General features: G+C 36.8%; 1 protein-coding gene across 2 annotated transcripts; it reads right to left on the bottom strand.

Annotated features, from left to right (window-relative positions):
- Nucleotides 1–801: 801 nt before the first annotated feature.
- On the bottom strand, nt 802–24213 carry LOC144653202 (uncharacterized). Of its 2 annotated transcripts, XM_078513144.1 has the most exons (21): nt 23846–24213; nt 23561–23703; nt 17508–17648; nt 13513–13561; nt 11984–13096; nt 10979–11089; nt 9799–10562; nt 8839–8889; nt 7972–8124; nt 7713–7840; nt 7294–7517; nt 7076–7168; nt 6542–6654; nt 6338–6405; nt 5483–5591; nt 4797–4901; nt 4386–4454; nt 3303–3452; nt 2008–2144; nt 1502–1577; nt 802–1096 (listed from the first exon to the last, which is right to left on the bottom strand). In XM_078513144.1, exons 1-21 carry the CDS (start codon nt 23868–23870, stop codon nt 1052–1054), a joined length of 3867 nt encoding a protein of 1288 aa, XP_078369270.1. In that variant the 5' UTR covers nt 23871–24213; the 3' UTR covers nt 802–1051. The 2 variants fall into 2 exon arrangements, with proteins under 2 accessions (XP_078369270.1, XP_078369271.1); XM_078513145.1 differs by lacking the exons at nt 17508–17648; nt 23561–23703; nt 23846–24213 and adding an exon at nt 14865–15107.
- Nucleotides 24214–25187: the final 974 nt, after the last annotated feature.

Genomic DNA, 25187 nt, shown 5'->3' with positions numbered 1-25187 from the left:
GATTAAAAACAACTGAACTGAAAACCATAAGGGCTACTTTGAAGCTCAACAGAGAAGTACCAAGTGAAGATTGAAAATGATGAAAATGTACCTGACCAATGGATAAAAAAAATTAATTCCATTTTTTTTACACTTTGAGCTTGCAGACAGTGCCACTGGCAAGAAATTGTTAATTAAAGTGTGGCCTAGCCCATTTAATCTCAGAGAATGAAGTTAAACCTCATCAATATCTGCAAATGTCAATTTATCACTTTGTTTCCTTCAAAAACTTTAAATTTACATTCTTCTTTCATTTGTTTGCTCACTCTTTATTTATGACTTGTTCATTTTGTCTTGCCTAATTATCATTGGTTTATTTTTCATTCATTTCTGCATTCTTTGAAAAAGTCACTGAACATGGAGCAAACACAAATGCAAAATGATACAAAAATAATTATATAAAAGAAAAGAAGTATGATAAAAATATTTCTATTTAAAAAAACAATTTTGCAAATTGCCAAATGTGACAACTAAAACAGTGAACAAGATACCCTGCATATTGGAATTCCATTTTAAATTAAAACTGAATTTTACACATCTTGATAAACTATTCTTTCACATTGTTCAGCTTTTCTTCCAATTTTCATTACTGTAGTACATTCATTAGAGACAGTCATACAGTATGACTGCTTGACAAGGCAAATTTCATTTGCTTCATTTGATCCTAAAGTCAACTTCATAGCAGGACATACACAGCATTTTCTACTGTCCAAAGAAACTGATCCTAAGTCACCTTTGCGGATCCGCATTATTTTATTTCTACTGTCCAAAGAAACAAGAATCCAATCCTTAGGTTTCAAACATAATTATGTCATTAACGCACATTTAGCTGATAATTCTTAATCTACTCTTAATCTACTCCCCAGACATTCTGGTGAACCATCATAAACTATTTACAATTCTAAATTCTTGTTTGATAAAGGGGATATTCTGTTTTGTCAGTCATGAATTAAAGTTACCAGATACCATTTGAATATAATTATGATAAGATTATAAATCAGGACTTTGTTCTTCACAGTGTCTCATGAATGGCAGCAACAATTGGTCCAGCTTTAGTCTGAAATGTAAAAAGTTTACACTTTATTTATCTTTATTATCTAAGTCCAAAACCAATCACTAAGACCAATGGCAATCTGTACGGTAATTTTATTATATGTTTTTTAATTGTATGACCAAAATTGCTTGTGGAGATGCACCTTGACGCGTTAAGGGAGACGAAACAGCGCGTTCAGGAAACATCCATACCCAAAGCAATCACAAAATCGAACAGGAGATTTTTAAAAGCCAAAGTTTTTAAATAAAATAAGCTAAACTGTAATTTCCAGAGGGTCGACACAGGTTAAGGGGGGTGACAGGGGATTCAAACCAAATGACCTTCCAAGGAAGGGGTATGCAGGGGTAAATCTTCTGGAACCACATATTATGATGCTGGATAAGTATCTTCCACGTCACTTGTACTCACCTTGTATTCAGCAAATACATGGCAAACGTATTTGCCTCCTCCCATGCTTTGAATGAGTCCAAAATGACTTCTGTTACTGTGACAAAAGTAGACAAGAAATACCGGTATGTTCAGACTATAACAAAAGTCAAAGTATAGCCAAATAAAAAAAACCTGGCATATTTTACTATTTAAGACTGAATCATGACAATGCTTTTTGTTATGTGCAGAATAATTTTATAATTATTTCTGATAGCCAATTCTCTACTACAAAACAATGTATGTTAGTATATACCACACAAGTGAATAGTGCTTTTTCGCGCGCTGATTGGATCTCGGGTGATTACCAAAGTACTTTCACCTCCGCCTTTGTTTACCAAAAGTGTTGTTTTGGTCTGCTAGTTATTCACTTCTGTGTATTCTAAACAAATTCACTGAGTGAAGCTGAATAGTGGTGGATATAACCGGCCGCGGCTAATTATTTCTCTAGTTCTGCCACCATAGGAGACCTTGTTGTAATTGTATACCTTGTTAGACCACAGTATGATATTGTATCAGCATCCAAGTTCCTTTTTGACAGTGAACTTCTTTGACTGTCATAAAGTGTCACTCCATTGAGTGCAACATCCAACTGACAAACTAACAAGGTTCCTCCTGCCAGATGCTGAAACAAAATATGATATGGTACGATATTACAACAAATACCATGACTCTGTGGTCCCAGGAAATATCCATATCCACCCCAAGGAGTGACATAATGGTCTCAGAGGGGGAGGTAGGTCAAACCAAAACCTTTCATTTTGGGAGTGGTATGGACATTTTTTGGAACTGCATGTTATAGCAGGGACGGTGGAGCCAGGGGGGCTGGGGGGCTTTGCCCCCCCACTTTAAAGAAAAAAAAGAATAATAAGAGAAGAGTCAAGCCCCCACTTCAAGTCACTAGTCAGCCCCCCCAGTTGGAAAAATGCTCTGCGGTCCATGTATAGAAGTGATTGTTAATGTTAATCACTTTGTATACCAGTAGACTCTTGCATCATATGCAGAGCTCCCAGACAAAAGATGTCCTGAACTGACTCAAACTGATAATTTTCTATTATTTTTACCTCAGTATCTCAAAATTCCACTTTTTATTCCTCATAATCACATCAAGTTTTCAACAAATTAAAAGACGTGTAGGGTAAGGGTAAGGTTATGTCTGCATACCTAGTGGTCCATCAGGATGGAGCTTATCCCAGTGTTAGTAGCATGAAGCGACTAGGAGTACTTCTACTCCCCCTGGATGGGATGCTAGACCATCAATTGCAGGGTTACCCCCTAGCATTTAAGTTGCCGGTACCCATTTATACACCTGGTTGGAGAGAGGCTCTGTGGGATTTAAGTGTCTTGCCCAAGAACACAACACAATGACCCCAGCCAGGGCTCAAACCCAGACCACTTGATCCGCAGTCCAGCGCACTAACCATTGGGCCATCGCACCTCCCACGTATACATTTCTTTTTTTTTTCTTTTACATCAGGTTAATTGAGACAGTAAATTCATCCACTAGGTGATGATTTTCCTTATTCTTGTCACATACCCACAAGGCATTTTGCTTAGGGCCGGCTGCCAGCTAACTTCACCGGCTGAAAGGGAACTAAATTTTCAGCTGAAATTTCACATGAAAGCAAAGACTTCAGTAAACTTTTAGAGCTGCCAATAGTAACTTTAGCCAGCTGGGCTTGTTGATAAGATGGCTTAGTGTTTTCTTAGCTACATCCCTGACCCACTTGACAATATATAGTTAATGTCAGGAGAAATTCTATGTTGATGACTCTGTAATCACCTTAGCTGCCTCCTCCACGGTCTCAATCCCTGTACCCACGGCCACAGGCAGGGCACCATAATACTTCACCATAAACGTGTGCGATGGCTTACAAGTAATAACAGGGATATTGCTGGCAGGCGGTTTGCTCTCAGGAGCATTTCCTTCATCCTGTTGAATAAAGGTGTATGATTATGCCATAAACTTCCAGTTATAAGCCCTGGGCTTATACAACTTCATAAGGAATTTTGTGTGGGCTTATAAGTGGAGGGGCTTATATCCGGGAGGGCTTATAAACGGAATAAAAAAATGTTTCGAAACGAGCCACAGGAGTGTTGACTGAAATATGTTTTAAAGTTAAAAACGCATAATAAAGCAACATTTAGCCCTGTTCAGTACTGTCATCTGGCAGAGGGGAGCTTATATCCGGGGGGTGGGTGGGTCTTGTAATCAGATGTATTTGTTTGTTTCCAGGTAGATGGGCCTATAGCCGAAGGGGCTTATAACAAGAATTTTAAGGTATTGAAGAACATTGATCAGAAAGTTTAATTTTTTTTAAACAGCAAGATGTGACAAGGACTTTAAGGCTTCTGCATTGCACAGCGTGATAGTACAGAATAAGGATGATGATAATAATGATGGTGGCAATGATGATGATGATGATGATGATGATGACTACTATGAAGGGAATGGAAATATAAAATAAAGGTAATGATAACGATGCAACGATGACTACAGTAAATGTCAGTGATAAAGGTATGACAAAGGTACAGTCATAACTCAAATATTTCTCTGTCACTGACTATTATCAAACGTTTTAAACAACTTTTGTTTGAAACTCTTATAAAGACGTTTCAAACATAAGTCCTTGTCTTATAAGAGTTTCAAACAAACGTTGTTTAAAACGTTTGATAATAGTCAGTGACAGACAAATATTTGAGTTATGAATATTCCTGACTGCAATTTCAGTGTTTAAGGTACAATCATGTTTTAGCTGTCTAACTCTGTATTTTTGACACAGCATATCATGAATGAACTCTCCTACATGTATGTGCATTACAAATGAAGCCTTCAATGCATTTACATATATCTCACAGTACTGACCTTTTTCCCTCCCCCTTTCTTTGGGCCAAGCTTTCCAAATAACCCCTGAACACTTGTCATGAAACCGGCCTGTTGTAAAACAAATTAGTGTGGATGGATAGTGAGAAAAATAAAAAATAACATGTGTATTGAAAGCACAAAGTATACGGTAGCAAGCGCATACACAACATACTGATCAATCGCTGTTACAAGCAAAAAAATACTACGGAATTTAAAAAGCTTAAAGGGTGGTAAGCTTAAAACCAGGTTGCTAAGAGAAGCAAGAGACTACAACATTTTCTCTAACTAAAAACAAAAAACAAAAAATAAACAGAGCTGTTGATATTCACAAGTACAAGTGTATCAGACATGACATTTAAATTGGTTGCAGAAGGAAGAGCCATTCACTCCATTCTAGAACAAACAGCTCACTTTATCCTTGTCTTTGTCAGATTTTTCTTTTGTCTTCTCTTGCTCAGCAGCTGCTACTTTCTGAACAATTTCTGGATGAGCATCCACACACTTTTGGAAACGTAGCTGTAATAGAAAATCCAAAGAAGTCAAGTTTAGCAGTGTGTGTACAGTTTAGGATTAAGTTTGGTTTACATGAAGGAAGGAAGGGAGGGAGGGGGGGAGGGAGGGAGGGAGGAAGGAAGGAAGGCCCCCTCCACAGACTGTCGGTCAACTGTTGGCTGACAGATTACCGACAGGTTACTGACAGCCAACTGACAGACCGCCGGCAGTTTCCCCAAAACAGAAATTTTGTGTAAAATTGGGCAACAAAACCGACAAAGACTGTTAAAATAAAACAATTTTTATTATATAAATGGAAGGGAGGGAGGGAAGGAGGGTTAGAGAGCAAAGGAGGGAGAAAGAGAGAGGAAGGTGGAAAGGAGGGAGGGAAGGGAGATATAACGGAAGGATTAACCCAGCAACTGTCTGACCAAGTGAGGGATGAATTTTGTACTCAGAATTCTCAATTGTAAAAATAAACAGGAAATCAGTTTATTTCTCATTAATAGGTGTCTAAAGAATAAACCAGCTACCACACTTCCCTGTAAGTGTGTATCACAAACTATTTCCAATAATTGTGCTGTAACAAAAGCTTATAATCTTACCTGGCATGCCTCAGCTAATGCCTTTGTTAGAGGTGCAGCATTAGGAGTACACTGGAACACATGGCAGACAAACACGTCTGGAGCAGTACTTACAATGTAACCACACAGTCTATAACAAACAACAAAATGATCTATTTTAGAACTGTTAAATTTACATGAAACACACAGCAACACATCATACTAACAAAACTAAGGATGAATCAACTGTTGCAATCCTCTGCAAAGACTTAATCATTAACCAATATCACTTCAGTTAAGAGGTGGATATTGAATTTATCTCTTCTCAAGTTTTAATATACCGGTAAGAAAATGCTGTATTCTCAAATGAAAGTATTCTTATTAATTTAGATGACAGCAAGTTAGAGCATTAAACTTAAGATGAAAAAGTGAAGCATTTGAACCATCCATGCCACTACACCTTATTTTTAACCATGTAGTAAAATTTTTTTTATAGAAATTGTAGTGTTTAGTATCGCTGTATATTTGACCATCTTGCAGTATTTTGGCAAGCCTGTGTAATGGTAAATGAAAAGGGAATTGAAATAGGAAGTAAAAATATACTGCAATACAACACACTTCAAGTCTTAAAAGAGATTTATTACCCAATGTTTTTCTTTCCCGAAATTTCACTACTGCATGGTCAGATGAAAAAGTTTAAAGTACAAATATCATGGGATATTTGTACTTGTTTTGCACATTTTTTTAATTTTGCCTTACTTTTTATAAAAATAAGGAAAGTGAGATAATAAAAGTGCAGCGAAATGTATCATTGCAGCCCTACTATCTTCCTACAGCTTCCACTGCAGATAGATCTACTTCATAATATTTTACTTTACAATAAACTGTTTTGAGTACCTTTCATCCTTTCCAACTCCAAAGAATGACATGAATCTGACTCGGTCCTCAGAAATTAGCTCTTGTGTCTAACAGAGAACACATGAACAGTTTGGTGTCAAAATACACATGTCAATTAAAACAGCTCCATTTATTTCTCTCTTACACTTAAATTTGCACCAATTAAAAAGGCAACTTGCCAAAAACAGGTTCCTTAATTCTTACCGCACAGTCTGTTATCCTGATGTTAGAAACGCTGATTTCAATGAGGATTGTTTTCCATGTGCTGCCTCCTTTACTTGTTAATTTGCTAATTGCCTTGTTCAAGACCTCCACACCTGACAAATGATTTAACAAGGCAACGTTACCTTAAGTTAACTAATACGTACAGTGTATGTTATAACTCCAGATGCACATCTGATCCAGTTATTTGGAGAGCAATAAATGTCAAAACACTTGCCTACATTTCCATTTTTTTCTCAATTTCTCATGTTTCCAAATTCCTGCTAAGTTTTATGTCAGCTAATTAATGTTTTTAACTTCTCTATTTGTTTGGAGGTTCTTCTCTCCCCTATATAATTATACCATGCATCTACTTTGTGGCATTACATTATGTTGCATTGTGCTAAGTTCTCCAAGCATCTGGTTGAATACTAAAATTTTACTTCATCCTTACTTTAATTCTAATCATTTATGAATTACATGTACCACTAAGTCCAACATAGAAACAACAACAAACAAACAGATAAACAAGTTTACCTGTTGGTTTTGGTACATCTATGCACCCAACATATTTAGCAGAAAAGCTCTTCTTTGGTTCCACATGTGGTTTTTCATTAAAACTGGCATTATCTGCAAAACATCGTTGAAACATCAGATGGATCAAAAAGAAACTTACGTTACATTTTACAAAGCATGATTTCAACATCACAGACAGCTTAGAATTTCTGTCAGCTTGTATACAATTATTTATATACCTCTTGCCGATGAAGGTGGTGGAGTGTTGATGATGTCAGACCATGGCTTTTGTGTTGACGTTTTCCTGCTGCTTTCTTGTGCTTTCTTCTTCTCTTCCAGGATTTTACTACACATGTCATGTAACGCATTTGTGATTGCGCGACCAGAGATGTTACCATGGCAACGGAACATGTGGCACTTGTGTTTGCCGGTTGAAGGATCCCGTGCAACATAGGCAAAGTCCCTAAAAAGGGAAAACAAAATTATAAAAGCTCTTACTATAAAACAATGCTATGCACAATGCAAAGTCCATTCCAGTGCAAAGATTAGAGCAAGAGTTTCAACCAAACAGTTATTGAAAGTTCATTAGCACTGTGATTGGTTAGAAAGTGTTAAATGGCCCTAGATGAGGTCTCTGTACTGTTTCGAAGTGTCTTACCTCTGGTCTTCTTTGCCAACTCCCCATACTCTCATTTTTGAGACAGGCTGGACTAGTAACGTGATTTTGGTTCTTGGTTCTACAAGTTTAAGGGTGTCTCCTTCTAATAGCAATCTTATGTCTTTTCCCTGAGGATGAATAATCACATACAGTTTTCTTATTAGGTAGAGAAATACTTATTAAGTAAATTAATACGCTGTAAATACCCGTAAACAAGGATGTTTACGACAAGGAAGGTAAAAACAGTAGCACTATTTACCTCGCCCCAAGTCTCTGAAGTGTTCCACAGGTCTTTTCTTTTCTGTGCCAGTGTGGAGATGCACTCGGCGATGGTCTCACTCATGTTATGTGGTGCTACCTGGCTCTCCTCAAGCTCAATCCAACCCATAGAGTGTACTGGGAAACTAAGGACCTGTAAACATATTCATTTATTCAGTGATTTTAATTTTTAATTAATTCATTGTGATGCATTATGATGAGAAAGACATTTCACTCAGTGACATAAACAGGATTTAAATCTATGTTTTCTATATACCATGATGTTTATAATAAATTATTATGCTGAGCAACAGGTTACTAGTAGAATAGTCAGACCTGCATGTACAGGCCCTTTAATAATACACTTCCTCCATAATTCTGTATCAAGGATAAGTTTCATTTGACATTATAGAACAGCTCACCAGAGAAGACATGCAAGTAAAACAAGAAGCTGCAAACAGCTTTTACTCGGGCCATCTTAAGCACAGAGAGCGTTTTGCGTACTTTTGCAAGTTTTGCGACGATTATTTCACCCCAGGCAACCTTCAGTTTGCTTGTTGGAATATAATATTACCAGACGATTTGTAAAGAGATATTTGGAATCGAACCCATCCTAATCAGGACTATTGCGCCACAAAATCTAAAGAACACATCCAAATTCTTGACTTGGGGCTTCTGCCAGAGCAAGAAGTGTTTCCACAGTTGTCCTTCATTGACTCAAAAACACATATCAAGCAACACACAGTTATAACTTTCAACACTTTGATCTGTTTCTATAAGCTAATGAGTTCAAACATTTTCTATAGGCTACCTTACAATGTGTCTTAGATGATACAAGAAGACAACTAATTCTTAGAGCAAACTCTACCTTTTGTTTCTCTGTGCTTTCTGCAGGTTTTGCTTCTTCAACTGACTTCTTCTGTATAAATCAAAAACAAGCTAACATTTGTAAACAATTAAAGAACAGATTAACAATAGAGAGTTTTCCCACCAAAAACAAGTGAGTACAAGTCAAGTCATCACTGTCTTTTTTTCAGTAGAATGATTCATCCGATCTAAGATTTTTAAACACTAAATTTTCGGTGGCCTCTGTCCACCTTCATCGGAGTATTGAAATGAGTACGTTAAAATATTAGCACGCGCTAGGCATGTTTGAATACGCCATCCAATCTTTAATTTCTTAACAGTGGAGTGTAAGAGCGCGGAAGGGGTTTCCTTTCGTTAACCGCGTTGGAATCCATCGTAGAGTGCCACGACTCTAAGAACAGTCTCTTGGTGTAACTTGAGATTCCTCGTTCAAGGATCGTGGCATTTCACCCAGGAGGGGACAATGTCCCTTGCAAAAAGACCCTTGACGAGTTACATGTCGCAAGGACTTGTCCCCTCATTTCTGCTGACCTTAATTTTGTGTGACTTGTCCCTTCACTTCAAACCAGTCTGAATTGGTTCCAGGTTGCAGGGACCCAATTTTGGCCCCTGTTATTAGATTTTTTTTGACAAAAATTATGGGTAGTTCACACACGTGGACTTCTTGCATGGACTAGTCGGATCATCACAAAGAGCGAGACAGCAAGGAGTGTGATCCATTCTGGTTAGCCTATATAGCACTTTGGTTAGCCTAAATGGAATTCCAGTTAGCCTAAATAGCACTCCGCTTAGCCTTCAGTTAGCTTACATGTAGGTAACCTGTGGTTAGCCTTTTTATTTGGAGTGGGGATTTCTGCCTCACATGCCTTGCATACCTTGCTGCCTTACCTTACATTTGTTAGACTCAACTAGTAGTGTGCACAGACCACACAGAAAAACAAAAAGGGTATAAGTTGCACACCTTTGGTCTTGTTGCGACCTGTGGGAGTGTCCATTGAGTTGTTCCAGATGCAACATGCCAGTAGTATGTGCCGCCATCACCCTTAACTTCCCTCCACCCCTCAGGCAACTCGTATGGAGCATTCTGATCCTCACTGTCCCCTCCCATGGATTCCTTTTCTTTCTTTATATCTGTAGGGGTGTGTGGCGGCTCAGTAATGTCGACTTCTAAGTAAGGCTTCACAGGTGGAACCTCGTCAGTAGGACTCTTTGTTTTGTTGAAAGGAATTGTAACTTCTGTGTACATTTCATGGGTTTCTAAAGGGCACAGTGAGCCCTCGCCATTTTCCACCACTTTCATAACATCAGCTTGTGATTTTGATCGGCGATGGTTAAATTTATTTTTCTCGGCTACACCAGGAGAAAGGTCACCTTTTTCATTGCCGTTTTTTATTTGAGCAACTACATTGCCATCAGACAGTTGTCTGCGATGCTTCTTCTTAAATATATTGAAACCACCCTTCTTGGGTTTTTCTTCAGGTTTTTCTACTTTATCAAACTGGAAGACATTTTCATTGCCAGGTTCAGTTCTTTTCATTGTGTCCTCAAGATTTGGTAGCCTTGAAGGAAGAGGTGGTGGCAATTCTTCTTCACTTTCGTCATCATCATCATCACTGGCTGCAGGTATTCTTAGCTGATCAAGCGATTCAACTGAACCATCCTGCTCTGGTTTGGATTTCTTCTGTACTACAGCATAGGTTTGCTGGCTCTCCTGTGACTTCATCTCTGTTGAGTAGAATTTGCAATTGTTTAATTTGCTACTGGTAATTACACAATAAATTTGTATTCCAAGTAGAAATGATCAGGTGAAAAGCATTTTAAACATATTTGAAATTTATTTAAAACATATTGAAACATGCTTGAAATGTGTTTTGAGCACTCATGTTATCAACATGTTAATCTTAGTAAAAAACTCCCCAAAAGATTAAGTTTGTGCACAGGCCAATAGAATGAAGCGACAAGGAGTACTGCTAAAATACCCTACCCCCTGATGGGAATTACCTCCCAGCATGTCACCAGGTTGCCCCTATAATTTACCAGTACCTATTTATGCATGTAGAGAGTAGGGTAGAGAGAAACACAGGGCAGTAGATAGCCTTGTCTAAAAGCACATCATACAAGGAAAGGTATGTAGAAATTACCTGCAGATGTTTTGCTGTCCATATCACCAGAGGATTTATCTTCTGCTGGTTTGTCTTTGGGTTTCTTTTGTACAACTGCATATAGTGGCTGTGAGGTAACCTCTGTAGTTTCTGTAAAACAGACAGACCTTTTTATCAACAGTTAACACAAATCTCCAATGGGCGATTTACATGATGGTGCCATCAGACTACCACTAGATCCTTCACTTTTTTCATGCTAATTAAGTTCATTGTTATTTAAACATACCCCACAGTGGTTTCTAAATTTAAATACCGGTAATAAAGAAAAAACAAAATGAATTCTGGTAGTTGTAGACAAAATATGACGTCATGCAAGTGTGTTATATGTAAACCAATCTGGTCACATTAATTTGAGAAAATGTTCACACCAGGGGACTTGCTGCAAGGTGTTCATCAGCCTGAGTAAACTTAATTCTTTGCCTGCTAAAGTGTCCTCTGACATCCCACCAAGCATGTTGCTGTGACATGACCCTTTGTGTCAGCCGCCTTTTTAGTGGGAGATGACAGGTTAGCCTGCTTAAATATGCCATGGATTACTGGAAAATTCCGGTTAAAAGCCCCACCTGCTTATAAGCCCCCCCCCCCTCATTTATAGGTCCATCTTCCTGGAAACAAAAAATACATCCGATTATAAGCCCCCCGGATATAAGCCCCCCCCCCCCCTCTGTTGGATGACAGTACTGAACAGGGCTAAATGTTGCTTTAAAATGTGTTTTTAACTTAAAAACGTATTTCAATCAACACACCCATGGCTTGTTTCGAAACGTTTTTTTATTTCGCTTATAAGCCCTCCCGGATATAAGCCCCTCCGGATCCGCTTATAAGCCCACCCAAAACCCCTTACGAGGTTGTATAAGCCCAGGGCTTATAACCGGAATTTAAATTTATGGTATACTGTTTGAGCCTTGGGCATATCTGAAAACTTTTATCACAGTACAGCCTTCAGCTCTCTATCTATATTTTGAAATAGTAGTCAATACACACCTTTTTCGTCTGTCCCAAGTGTTTCCTTTGTCAGTGGTTCCTTTTTCACTGCTGCATTCAACCCTGGTCCTGAATAAGGCTTTGGGATGGGTGGCGGAACTTTCTTTTCTCCTGAAGATCCTTTTCTCTCATAAGAATTAGTCCTCACTGGTTTCTCATCCAGCTCTACATCATCACATGCCATTATCATATTTTGAAGCTCTCCTGTTATCGCTTCGTACATGTTTGAATCTTTACGTCCTCCTGGAATTGCCGGTGCGACATCACCCAACTCAACAGTTGGTCTCTGTATTGGATTGTTTTGCTTCTGTGTTGCACTGTCTTCTGTTTCCTTTGGCTTTTTTTGTACAACAGCATAAACATCATTCAAAGGTCCAATAGCATGCAAATCGTCACTTTCTGCCACATTCTGTTGATTAGCAGATGCCACCTTAATGTTTGACCTGTCATAGCCACCGTCAACAATTTGAACCTCTTCATATTCCCTTAGCATTTGTCTACCCCCACTGCCACGCTTATCACCTTCATTGCCATTTTTATCCTCAGTGTCTTTTGATGACTTCCGTCCTCCAACAGGGGCAGCAATGCCCACATCCTCTTTCACAATCAATGGACGGAATTCGTCTCCAGCGTAAGTATAAGATCTGCGGTCATTGGCACCCTCGTCATTCGCTGAAAGTAAAGTGTCTTCTTCTGAACTAAACTTTTCTGGATTTCTTGTAGCTATACCACCTTCCTCTGTGACCAGTAGTGGTCTAAATTCGACATCGGCATATGAATAACTGGTGCTTCCACTTTGGTCAGGGGTTAAAATAGTCTTATGCTCGTCTTTGCCTGAAGGACTAAGAAGCTCTCCCGTCGACACATCACTGTCCTCAAGAGAGCCTGTCTCATAGCCAAAGTCACCATCAGTGTTTAATCTATCTACACTGCCTTGTTCTGAGTCACTGTCGCTGGCATCATAGCTATTCTCTTTCTTAATCTCAGTTTTCTTCTTGCTGCTTGGTTCTTTAGCAGTCTTTTGAGGTGATGTTTTTGTGATAGCAGTTGTCCTTGTGCGCGGAGCAGGAGTTACTCCCTGACTTGCCGATTTTTTCTTGGTTGCTGAGACATCTGTTCACAAAAACAATAAATTAAAATATGCTTTTATCAACTCTTTTCCTTTCTTGCAGTTTCTAGTTTAGAACTGTTCTTCAACAAAAGCCAGAAAATAAATTGGCACAAGATCAATGCAAATGTACAACCGAGATTCTTACAGAGAGATATTACAGTTTCAGCTTTCTAAAATTCTAAGTTCCAGATGCAAATGACTTTGGAACTTGATAGCTTTTCTGATTACCAAAACTAAGTATTGTAAAGCAGTTTTGATTTTCTCCCAAGTTTGACCCTCAGACCCAACTGGGGACATTTTGGCAGACGTAACGATTAATCACAAATTATTCACAAATAACTGTTAAAATTGAATGTTATTTTTTCGGTTACCACTATATATTTTAGTTATTGAAGGTTAGTACTGTGCTGTTTATTACCTGTGATAGTGCCAGAGGATTGTTTACCTTGCTGAGAAGCTGTACAACTCTGCAAATGAACAGAAACTTTAAGAGACTTTCCCAATACATTTTATTTAAGTAGAATGCACTGGTATTAAATGAATGGGTTATAATTTCCAGTGCTCAGGGGTTTGAGCATCTTAAACTGGTGTGCAGAAGTTCATGGATTCTATACACATCAGAAACTCAAGTTTTTTCTTTGTTGTACACTTATGACAATTACAGAAAGTTTCATCTTTCTTGCAACACTGTTCCATTTTTCAAACTGCAACAAAGTGAAACCACAATTCCTACAAATGTTGGCATTGGTTAATGTACTTTAACCTACCAAAGATAGCATGGATGAGATTTAATAGAGTATAAAATAATATTATCCTATCACAATATTGTTCTATTACCCAATGTCACACTGTCACTGACACCCATGAGGAATATTTTACTTCTTACTGTTGTAGTTTTAAATGAATAATTTTCAGGTCAAAATGATTTCAAACTAGTTGGATTTGTTTCTTCCTTTGCTCCAGATTTATTACCATAATATTCTAAAACAAAGAAAATCAAACTAGTCTGAAATCACTTGAGCTGAAATCTTTGTTGGTAGAAAGATAAAATAAAAAAATACCACTGGTTTTAATCAATATTCTCCCACAGAAATATAAAGGTAACAACCTTGTAGATGCATGAAAAAAGTTACAATCAGTTTAACAAAAACAGACCTAATGGCCCATTATTTAAATAAGTGTAACTGCCAGTAGCTGCTTAAGTGCAAATGGAGTGCTAAATATCAAAAAAATAATAAATAAAATAGATTAGGCCAAGAAATAAAATCCAGTCTGAATGAATAAACACTTAAAAGCCGACAAAGCTTATGTAAGGCCAGGAATTTAATTAAACAATTTGGCTGTGATATTTAACTTTCAAACTAGCCTTAGTGCTCTCTTAGCATACTAACCAGACTTTCAATATCACATACAACAAGAAGACTAGTGCACTTAAAGTTTTACATCCACTATAAACAAGAAGCATATTTGACACAAAAGCTATTCATTTAAACAAAACATGTTAAGCTAAAACAGTTGAATAGAGCAAAGGATTTAAGTTTTATTTTCCGGCCATCAGCTTATTTACTGAACAGTCCGTAACATGTGCCAGCACTTTGTTCAGTATAATCTGTCCACATGTTTTTATCTTCGTGTGTGACATGAATCAGTAATGAGATAAAAAAAAAACACCTCTGAGAAAGATTACAACAGTAGCCACAAATTTGCAAGTAATTTAGCCAAAAGTTAGCTTTAAACAAATAAGTTAAAATCATGGATTGATGAGTGTACCTTTTCATGAACTGATATTTTGCAGTTTTCACAGTACAATGCCTCACAAGTGGCACAACAAATAACAGGTTCTTTGGACTCACAAACTGTACAAATTGCTTCCTTCATGTTGAAGTTTACTTGAGCCACAAAGATGAAACATAGCCATTGTTGACTCCAAGCTTCACTTACTAGATAACATTTTCACTTTCCTTTGGTAAGTGGTTACAAAAGCACTTCCTTTCCAATCAATAAAGAACTTTTATTTGCATATATTTACATTTCCACTTCCAAGTCACATTTATTTTAAATGCAGATTCAGACAGGCCAGTCATAAATTATGTATAATACCTGCTGAGCAAACTTATAGCAGTGCATGTGTTTGTGAAAATAACCTGGCTGAAAAATCTCTTCAAGCAAAGTATTTTGTGACATGAAAAACACTTTTTTGGGCAAATGACTCTGGTTTTGAAAGTGACAAACAATTGTTTTTACATCTGAAAGGAAGATTAATCACTTAAAAATAAGCCTCATTGTTTTGTTCAAGGGATTATTCAAATGAATTGCACACATTTAGAATTCATAATTTCAATTGCATTGTGTTCAGAATAACAAGTTTTTTTCACACTTGTGTATGACATTGGCAACAAGGGAAATTTTATGAGATATTCAAATCACTTCTGAGGTGATTTGAGGTCCAGATGATTGTTAGACAAAGACACAAATAAGCTGCCTGTGTTGAATAATATTCCTTTCAGTTAGTTTCAGCAGTTTTGGGGAGGAACTAATCCATAAGCTGCTGTGTCACAGCAGTGGGTGGCTATCTTTAGAATGAGCAGTGTGCCAAGCACAAGACCGTCCCGTGGATCCAAGGTAATTAAGCTTGCACACAAAAGATTTAATTGCACAAATCAACTACTGGCATATTTTTTGGAATAACAAAAATAGATTAAGATAACACTCAATGCTATTGATGCATTCAAATCACATATTATGACAATTGAAGTCAATTTGATCGATTTGGCACTCAGAGACAATACAGGCTTCAATCTGAAATGTTCTAAAAACAGTGCAGTTTAAAATTTTTGCTAATAAATAAATGATGCCATGCATTCATGCATCTTAGCCTATAAAATTGTGAAGTGTTAATGTAATTAAATACACTGAAAAAAATAAAAATAAAATTCATATACAAACTTATGTGGCCAATGTGATACAGGCAACACAAACATAGTTACATTTCATAACAGAAACGATTAAAAAAGAAGTTATCCAAGGATGAAACCACAGCAGAACAATAAGAGTTTGTTCAAAGTTTGAAGACACCTACAGCAAACCTTTATTAGTTCAATTCAATCCCATCACAGAAGATTGACACTGTGTACCACAAGCAAGATCTCCTGTGGATATTTTCCTGAGGTAACTATTACTGTAGACTTGTACACAGAAATTCATTTGTATGCCCAAAGATCTGGCACAAGAACCCACATAAAAACAAGCTGAATTTATCATACTCAGTTGATTCACTTTGTTAACAGTGCTAAATTGTTCAGAATGAGTTAACTTACTGTGCTTATTGGTTGATCATGCATATTACAAATAATAATAATTATTATTAGTTTTTGGTTTTTCTTGTCAAACTGACATCAGTTACAGGCAACTTTAACCGCTTGTATATATTAATGATTATTATTGCACATTTTGATAAAACCCGACTTACCATTTCTCAGAAAAATTCATATAGTTAATAAAAATAAAATACCGTAAGTTAAAATGATAAGGAGCTGCTTTCACCTGTTAATATAAAGTATTTAAATCTTAAATCTTGAGAAATCAAACCATTTTGAATTCTGTTTTCTATCAAGTTATACATTGTAGAAACATGTGAGGAAGTTTGGTAGAATGAGGAATGATGTAGGAACATGTTGAAACTTTCATGATTTTTTCTACAACTAAACAGACACAAGGACAAAATGTTTTCTATTTCTATTAAATTTACTGTCTTTGCTTGTGCGATCAATAATGTCAACAGCCTTGTTGCTATCCAAAAAGCGTTTCAGTTTAGAGCCCCAAATAAAACAACCTTGTGACCAGTGTAATTACCCCAAAAGATGCATCAGGAATGGTTGTTCAAATGTGTAGTTCCAAAAATTATCCAAACCTCCCCACGGAAGGGATTTTTCCTAAGACCCCCCTTCTCAACCCCTCTGGAAATTCTAATTAGGCTTCATACAGTTCGTTTAAGTTTTTGGCCTTTGAGACCCCTCCTACCCCCAGGAATTTCTATTCCCTTCTATTTGGGGTATGGACATTTTTTGGAACCACACAATTAAGTTTGCTCTGTGGAATTCAAATCAAAGTCTGGCTTAATCACACAATTATCATTTTAGAATGGTTGATTTGATTGGTTAGATTTTAAGTTCCCTTTGTTCAAATCTAGGCAATCAAATCATGCATTCCCAGAGCCACTTGTTCCTCATGCCCCAGGCCCTGCCAGCTAAGGGGGACAGGGAAGCTCTGAGGAAGAGAATGGAAATGCTGTCCAAAATTGCTTGTTTCCAGGACTTCCCTGCTTTCCTGCACTGGAAACTGCCATAACAAAATTTCAGGACAACAAGAATTTTTAGGACCTGTGCAGAGATCGAGTACTCATGGCTATTTTACCTTAGTAGCTGCAGTGGAAGAGGTTGGTTTTGTTCTTGCTGCAGGTTTTGGTGGGGTAGTGCGATGTGAAATTGGTGTCCTTCCTGCGGATTTACTTGTAGAGGCCTCACTTGATGTGGATTTTGACGGTGGTGCAGATTTCTGTGAAATATTTAAACGATATATTACACTTATGATAACTACAACAACAACAACAACAACAATCTTTTATTTCGTGCCCAGAAGAGTTACAATAAATAAATACATGCAAGAGGAAAAATTTACAATAAAAAAAGAGCACAGCCACTTAGAAATAGCTAAGGCTAATCGAGCTAGGTGGCTGGGCCAAGCGAAAAAAAATATTGCAATTAAGGTTACACAGTATAAAAAAAACAGGACACGATTTCCATTCACACACACACTCGCACAGACAGAGAACAAAAAAGAAAAGTGTATGTACACACAGAAAAGAAAAATAAAGTTCATCAATGTAACCAGTTAGTAGTTGAGATAATCAATTCTTTTAAGAGATTTTTGAAAAAAGCACGACTCTTAGATTTAAGTGAGTCATCAATGGAATTCCAAACTTTAGCACCGAAAAAACGAATGTTGAATTTTCCGTAATTAGTCCTTGCTTTTGGCAGATAGTATGAAACCTTTCTTGCCAGTCTGGTTTGATATTGATGCACTTTATTGATACTCTTAACAACACTTTTGGATGTGTACCATCAAGTAATAACGCATGTATTGTAAGCCTATTTCTGGGGGTCCCTCCATATAGTGACTTTATTTAAATTGCATGACTTGGGTTCAAGCTTGGCTACATGTAAATTCCCAGGGTTTTCATTAAGAATTGTAATAGCAGGGGAATAGTTTAAAGTAACCGGAAAATGATTTCTAAAGGTTCCGCATCTTAATAAAAAAATAGGTACAGGCCTTTGAAATTTAACCGGAGAATTCTATGTAGTAGCGGGAGAATTCTCCGATCCCCGATGCCTAATGAACACCCTGAATTCCGCTTAAAAACTTGCACATTCTGCCTGCCAGCAATGCTTGTAAGAATCATGCGTTCTTCTCAAAGTTCCACCCAGCCAATGAAATTCTGCTAAAATTCTGCTTGGTACAGCTGACTAATGAGATATTCCCTGTGTACATGTATATATCGAGATTGGAGAAATTCACTCATTTCCCTGTTTGAAGCAAAATTGTAATGAGTGAAAGCTAATACATTTAATCTTACTTCATACCATACTAATTAATATGGTCACCTTTTTGTTTAAAACTCACAAAAAAGCAACATGCAACAAATATACAAAAATTGACATGACGTAGCGTAACACTAAAACATAGCGTTGCTGTCTAAATTCTGTTTAAAAGTGCAGAATTCTGCTGGCAGACTGCTCACTGCCTAAAAAAGTTAATTATGCTTGAACAGCAGAATTTATCCAGGCCTACTGGGGTCTGATCATTTTACTGTATTTATATTATGAAAGTGATGATTAAGCCCCCTTTTAAAAATAAAGTGCATGTTTATTTTTTTTGTTCATTCCTTCATTCATTGCTTCTCAATCACGATCCTACACTAAACTAGTGAAATAATGGTTCTTAAAGGCAAGGATAAGAGGATCCTCAAAACAAGAAAATTATGTACACTTGAATAACTGCTAAAGCTTCAAATGCATACAGAAGACATGAAGTCAAATATAATCCAGCTGCTAAATAGAGGTATTTGTTAGTCTTGACTGGAAGTGTTATTTTATACAAAGTTTAAAATATACCTGAAGATACACGTGTAAAAAGCTGATCGTTCTGCAGAGATCGCACTAGAAAAAATACATTTTTCATAGCAACCAGTCCCAGTAGACACAACTAAGCTTAAAACATTCATAAACCTGCCAACTCTCATGCAATTATGCATGAGCATTAACTTTGGATCTAAAACTTTGATCTCATACCATCTCATATAATACTGACCAATAGGCCATTTTCTACCTTGGATTTGAGGTTCAAAATATAAACATGATCTAATTTGGAAGAAAAGACTAGAGCCCATGTAAATCATATTTTTACTTATTGCAAATTCTCCAGTTTTGAAGGGAAAGGCCTCAGAGGTGACGTTATGTTTGGCTGATTGCAAACATAATTATTATCAGGCTGTACATGTCTGGGCTGTCTTGGCTTTCAGTGATTTAATATGCACATTTAAATTGTTGGAAATTTCAGGGCATCTTCAGAAGTCTTGAAAATTGCTAGGTCATCTTTGACAGACACTTGAAACACTCTCGGATCAAAATCTTGTATGTTTTACTCAGAAAAAGGTGACACATTTACACTGACTAGCCCAATAACATTTCTATTTAACCAGCCACAGACAAGTGGAAATTGATGTCAAACCCTGGATATCATTAAGTAAATATGTTCAGCATATTGTACAGCGTTTGACACTGGCTTAAAAAATACACACACCTTGTTATTAGCCATGCCAGGCCACAAATAGTAACCGTCTATTAACATTCCATTAAAATCATAACTTTTGAAGTAATCTGACATGTCAGTGAAGAATCAATTTCAAACAAAGTATATGAGAGTATAATAATTTGACAAGTTAAAAGGTAGAGGAAACCATTAGCTGCAACCTGAGCTACTTGTCAATTTATACTGAGAAAGCCACGAACTAAAAGAGAATCAATGTGGTTAGTTTAGGTACTAGTTCTGATAATTACATCCGCCATCGTCAAATAATTAGGACTCTACAAGCTCTAAAAAGTTGATTTTAAAGAATGATGCATTTGTGGTTATGTTGATTTTTTAAAAGTACAAGAAGCAAAAACAAGTCACTAATAGATAATGTGCCATTTTGCTGCATGACATATGTAAGAAAAAATAAGTAACATCTAAAAACATTTAACAGATTATTTTTAAAGGTTACTATGTATGTCTTTGTGTTGAAATAGGCTCTAAAAAAGCTGATGAAAAGCAGAGAGTTTATTTAAACAACAACTCTAAAAAAATTGTTTAATTTGTCTTTAACATATTCAGTGTTGAGGGCATAAAAAGAATGTATTCATGTACAGCAAGATATACTTGAAAGATGAACTATTGAAAGTTTTAGGCCCCATCCACACTGACCCGCGTAAATTCGAAAACGGAGAAATTTGAAAACGCTGCATAAAATGTTTTCCGTCGACATTAACCCGGGTAAATTTGATAACGATATGCTAATTGGAGAGCACTTTTGAAAAACTCCATTTTTGGTGACCAAAAGCGCCGTTTTAGTGTGGATGGTTGGCCTAACCGGGAAAAAAAGATGCATTTTAAAATTTACCCGGGTCAGTGTGGACGGGGCCTTAATTTTGAAATGTTACCTTTGACAATTTTCCAAATAGAAAAGATATTTACACAAGGTCCAAAGTATTTAGCAAAACTTCCAATTATTTAAAATGGTTTCCATGTGGTTGATGGAAATTGCTACTAAATGCTTAATTGAAAAGAAATTTGAATTTAAAACAAGACTCACCAAAAAAAACAAAAAAACAAGGCACACGGTTGCCATTACACTCTGGATTGATCAAACTGAGTTCGAGCCCTGACTGGGTCATTACGTTCTCCCTACTGCTTGCTGCTTGTTCTGGAACAAGACACTTTACTTTCCCAGTGCCTTCCTCCGCCCAGGGGTATAGATGAGTACCAGCAAATTTAGTGCTGGGGGTAACCCTGTGATGGAGTAGCACCAACTGGGAGGGGGGAGGGGGTACAAATACTGTGAGTTGCTTAGAAACTAGAAACAGCTCCAGTGGCATAGGCCACATAGCCTGATGCAGATTTTTTTTACAGAGTAACTTGGGTCAGATGGCAATTTAACAGACTTGCTAGTTTACCCACAAGTGCAAGCAAGTTGCTAAAAAGGCCATTTTATTTAAAAAAAAAATAATAGACTTCCTGTTTATTTGCGCTAAAAATGTCCTGTCTTGAACTTGAGTTACTACTTCTATTAACGTTCATAAATTGCACAAGCATTAAAATTAGAACTTATGACTAACAACCAACTTGCAGCAACTTTGGGTACAAATCTGACCATGATCAAATTGAATGCAAGTCACTGCAAGTCGACACAAGGGTGAATCAAATTCTGTCGCAAGTTAATGAAACACATCAGAAACTTGGATCTACTTGTGTGTTCATTTGGTCAGGGGCTTATAAGATAGATTTGGTCCCCCTAGGGCATGTTTTCAGTTGACTGAAGAAAGTACAGAGTTGCTCTGGTTTTCCTTCACTACATTCTATGATCCGTTAAAAAAATTTACACCACCTACTCAGACAATCACATGCAAAACCAAAACCAATTAGATGTTGGTAACATGTACAGTAGGTTTTTTCAAACCCTTGGTTTCTCGAAACTTCAAAGTCGCAATTACTCTAACCAACTTTCGTTTTTCTTGGATAGTACTTCTCTGTAATTTTGCCCCCTATTTTGCAAACCTTCTGATTTCTTGAAGCAATTTTGGTTTCTCCTGGAGGTTTCGAGAAATCAGGATTCTACTGTATTTACTTTGAGTCTAATTCATTCATTGTGATGGTTTAGGTTATGTTTGTCGTGACTGGCCATTGTAATAAATTGCTTAGGTTTTGGTTTCATGACACTCAATTAAATCCCTCTTTAAACAACAAAATCAGGTAGCTCCAGTATTCACTAGAAAATATATGGTAACAGCCTTTAACTTGGCCAAGTGGCAATCAATTATTTTGCAATTTCATTTTTCATCTTTTGTAACAAACAAAGTACATAAAATGTACATGTATGACCATATGTACGTGTATCAAAAGGTCAAGAATTATTTAAATTTTGACATTACGACAATTTCATACGAGGTCAAATTTCAAATAGGCCATCGAATAGCACAAATTCGGGGGCATGTTGAGGCAGATAGTTATACGTGTATGATAAAAATTATTAATCTCGTCTCAAAAATGTGTTTGTTTTAGAAAAATTGTCACTTCACTGGTCCTTGTATTAAACTAGCTATGGCTGCATGCATTTATTTTTGCAATGTGATCCTTAAATATTGAATACAGATTTCTCTTATTAGCAAGGACTTATTTTATAAACCCTTACAAATAAAAAAAAATTCAAATATATTCATTACTCCAACATTGAGAATATTTTCCTTTTTTATCTTGACTAAAAAAGGTGATTGTTGTTAGATGGAAAACAAATATTTTGTGCAATTTAAAATCCAGCTGGATATTGAAAGTGAGATCGAAATAAAGACAACTGACAAAATAATGTTTTCTTCTAAAGAGCTGTCAAGAACAGTTTGAAAAACAATTTTTCTCAAAATACACTGTAGAATCTATTGACACTGTCAAATGTCAACACTGTTACTCGTATAAATTAGAAAATCAAACAATTCAGAGCGAATTTATTTCCACTGACAGCCCAGCCTTTCATAACACCAGAAACAATTTTTAATTGAAATGAAAGCTTCCAGACTTGAAATTTATCTGTAACGCTCTGCAAATCCTTTGGGCCGAGCACATAGGTGGCGAAAGTAAAAGTGTTATTTGTTCAAATAATATTCACGCAGAAGGGTGCAAAATCTTAGATAAAAGCCACGTCAAAGTTTCCTCCCACATAAAGCAGATTTCGTCCATATTTTATCTCTGCAATCGATGCAGCAAACCAAAATTCCTATACAAATGTCAAAATGTCAGGGCTTCAGTTCGATTGTGCGTCGTACATCTGTTTTCTCGAGGTTGCCGAGATGTCGGCAGTTTAACACGATGAACAGTGAATTAAAAATCTTTTATCACTAGACATTGAGCTTGCGAACGAACTTCACTGCGAGTGGTAAACAGAATAACCAGTAAAAACAGCCCCATCGGCTTACAGATACAAGCAATGATAGATAGATCGAAGATTTCTATTTCGTAAATTCGCAAACTTGTAAGCTAAATGTCGACAGAAAGACTCGTTCGAAGCCCTTTAGGCCACAAACCCGAGATTCTTAACTTAGGATATCATAAATAAAACGCAAACAGCCATGGTAGTTGAGATTTCGCGTCAGTTTTCCTACCTTTAGCGACGATTGTCTCCCTTGGGTAGAACCAGGGCGTTCGTTGCTTGTAGCAGATCCTCGAGTACGCTTTGTCGTGGGTTCGGCCTTTTCACCGATTTTAGCTTTCTCAGATAGGTCTGACAGTCCTTTTACTTTGGTGACTAGAAAATAGAAAGATCATTCACAAAATGAGACAGAAAAAATTCATTTAAATTTCAGCCATAACAAACCGTTTGTGCCGAGAAGGCGATCCGAAATTGATGAATGGGAAAAAAGCCCAAACCTTCGCAAGAGAACACAAACCTTTTTCGACTTTAAACTGGGACATAATAAGCCAACAGAACTCAAGAATTGGCGCCCTTGTCAACCGATCAAAACACTCAGGATTTCACATATCGCGTCTAAAATGCTGTGTCTTGCATGTTTGATGAGAAGAGAGGAAGTAAGTCCCCCGCCATGCGTATTTTCAATACAGACTAGACGAGATGACTTGATGGCAGGAAATAAGAAACCCACAACCTATCGTGACGTCACGGTTGGCCTCGCTTGCATTTTATTTGCATTTCATTCACGCAAGGAAAAAAAAAGAAATTTTTGTTTTCGATCACTGATTACTTTTGTCCAAAAAAACCGACGCCAGATTTGACACATTTCAAATATAGTTTCAATTGAAGAAGCTGAATCTTCTTCTTTAATTGTTAATCTTCTTTAATCTTTCTTAGGGTTTAGAACAGTTTTTATACATCCATATTTTTTGGAGTCCACTCAGTTTCAGGTCCTATTGAATATTTTTACGAATTTTAGAACCACAATTACAAAAGTACATAGATAAATAAACAAGATTCAGATAAAATAAACAAGTTACGTGCCCAGGTCTGTAGTCCAATTGATACACATAACTTGCCGAAATGAAAAACCCCAAGATTTTCATAATTATAATGGTATTCACAAATCAGTAATACTTCGCCTGACCGAATGAAACAAAATTTAAACCGCACAAAAGCCTCAAAGCACGTCGACCAAAGCTTCCATGGCAAAGAAGTCATTAAGAGGCGACAGAACTGTCTGGAAATTTCTCAATTATATTCATTCATGACTTTTTGCGCAAGAGGTTTTTTTTATATTATGACAAAAAACTTAATTAACTTCTTTCGATTTGCATCAGCGCGCATTTTTGCAAGCTCTCAAGAAGAGAAAAACTTCGGAAAAGCCGACCGCAATAAACCAGAATGCGGTTTTTTCAAAGTCAAGTTTAATTGTTCACAGCATATTAAAATTTCTGGTAGACACGTGTCGGTCACACTTCAATACCACACGGCCCGGGTTATAATATATGAACGACAGGTGAAGAGGTGATATTACTTGATTTAAATTTTATTCAGTTTCTCTCCCCATTTATATCCTTGGGGAGGGAGAGAGGGATAAAGGGAGAGGTCAGAGGTCAATATGCAAAATTAAACAAAATAAATGCTTAAAAGTCATCAATCAAGAAAGTAAATTTGTCATCTCATTAGTTTACATATTGCCTCTGAGGAAGCGGCTTTAATGCATTTATTTATATTCTTTGCATTATAAACCGTTAGGTAATCCGGGGTTATCCGCTTAGCTTTAACATGTTTCCGCACAGAATTTGTTCAGGCGTTAA

The sequence above is a fragment of the Oculina patagonica genome, chromosome 5, assembly GCF_052425735.1.
Source record: "Oculina patagonica isolate OP01 chromosome 5, crgOcupat, whole genome shotgun sequence".
Taxonomy (NCBI): Eukaryota; Metazoa; Cnidaria; class Anthozoa; order Scleractinia; family Oculinidae; genus Oculina; species Oculina patagonica.
This window is presented reverse-complemented; position numbering and strand designations above follow the sequence as displayed.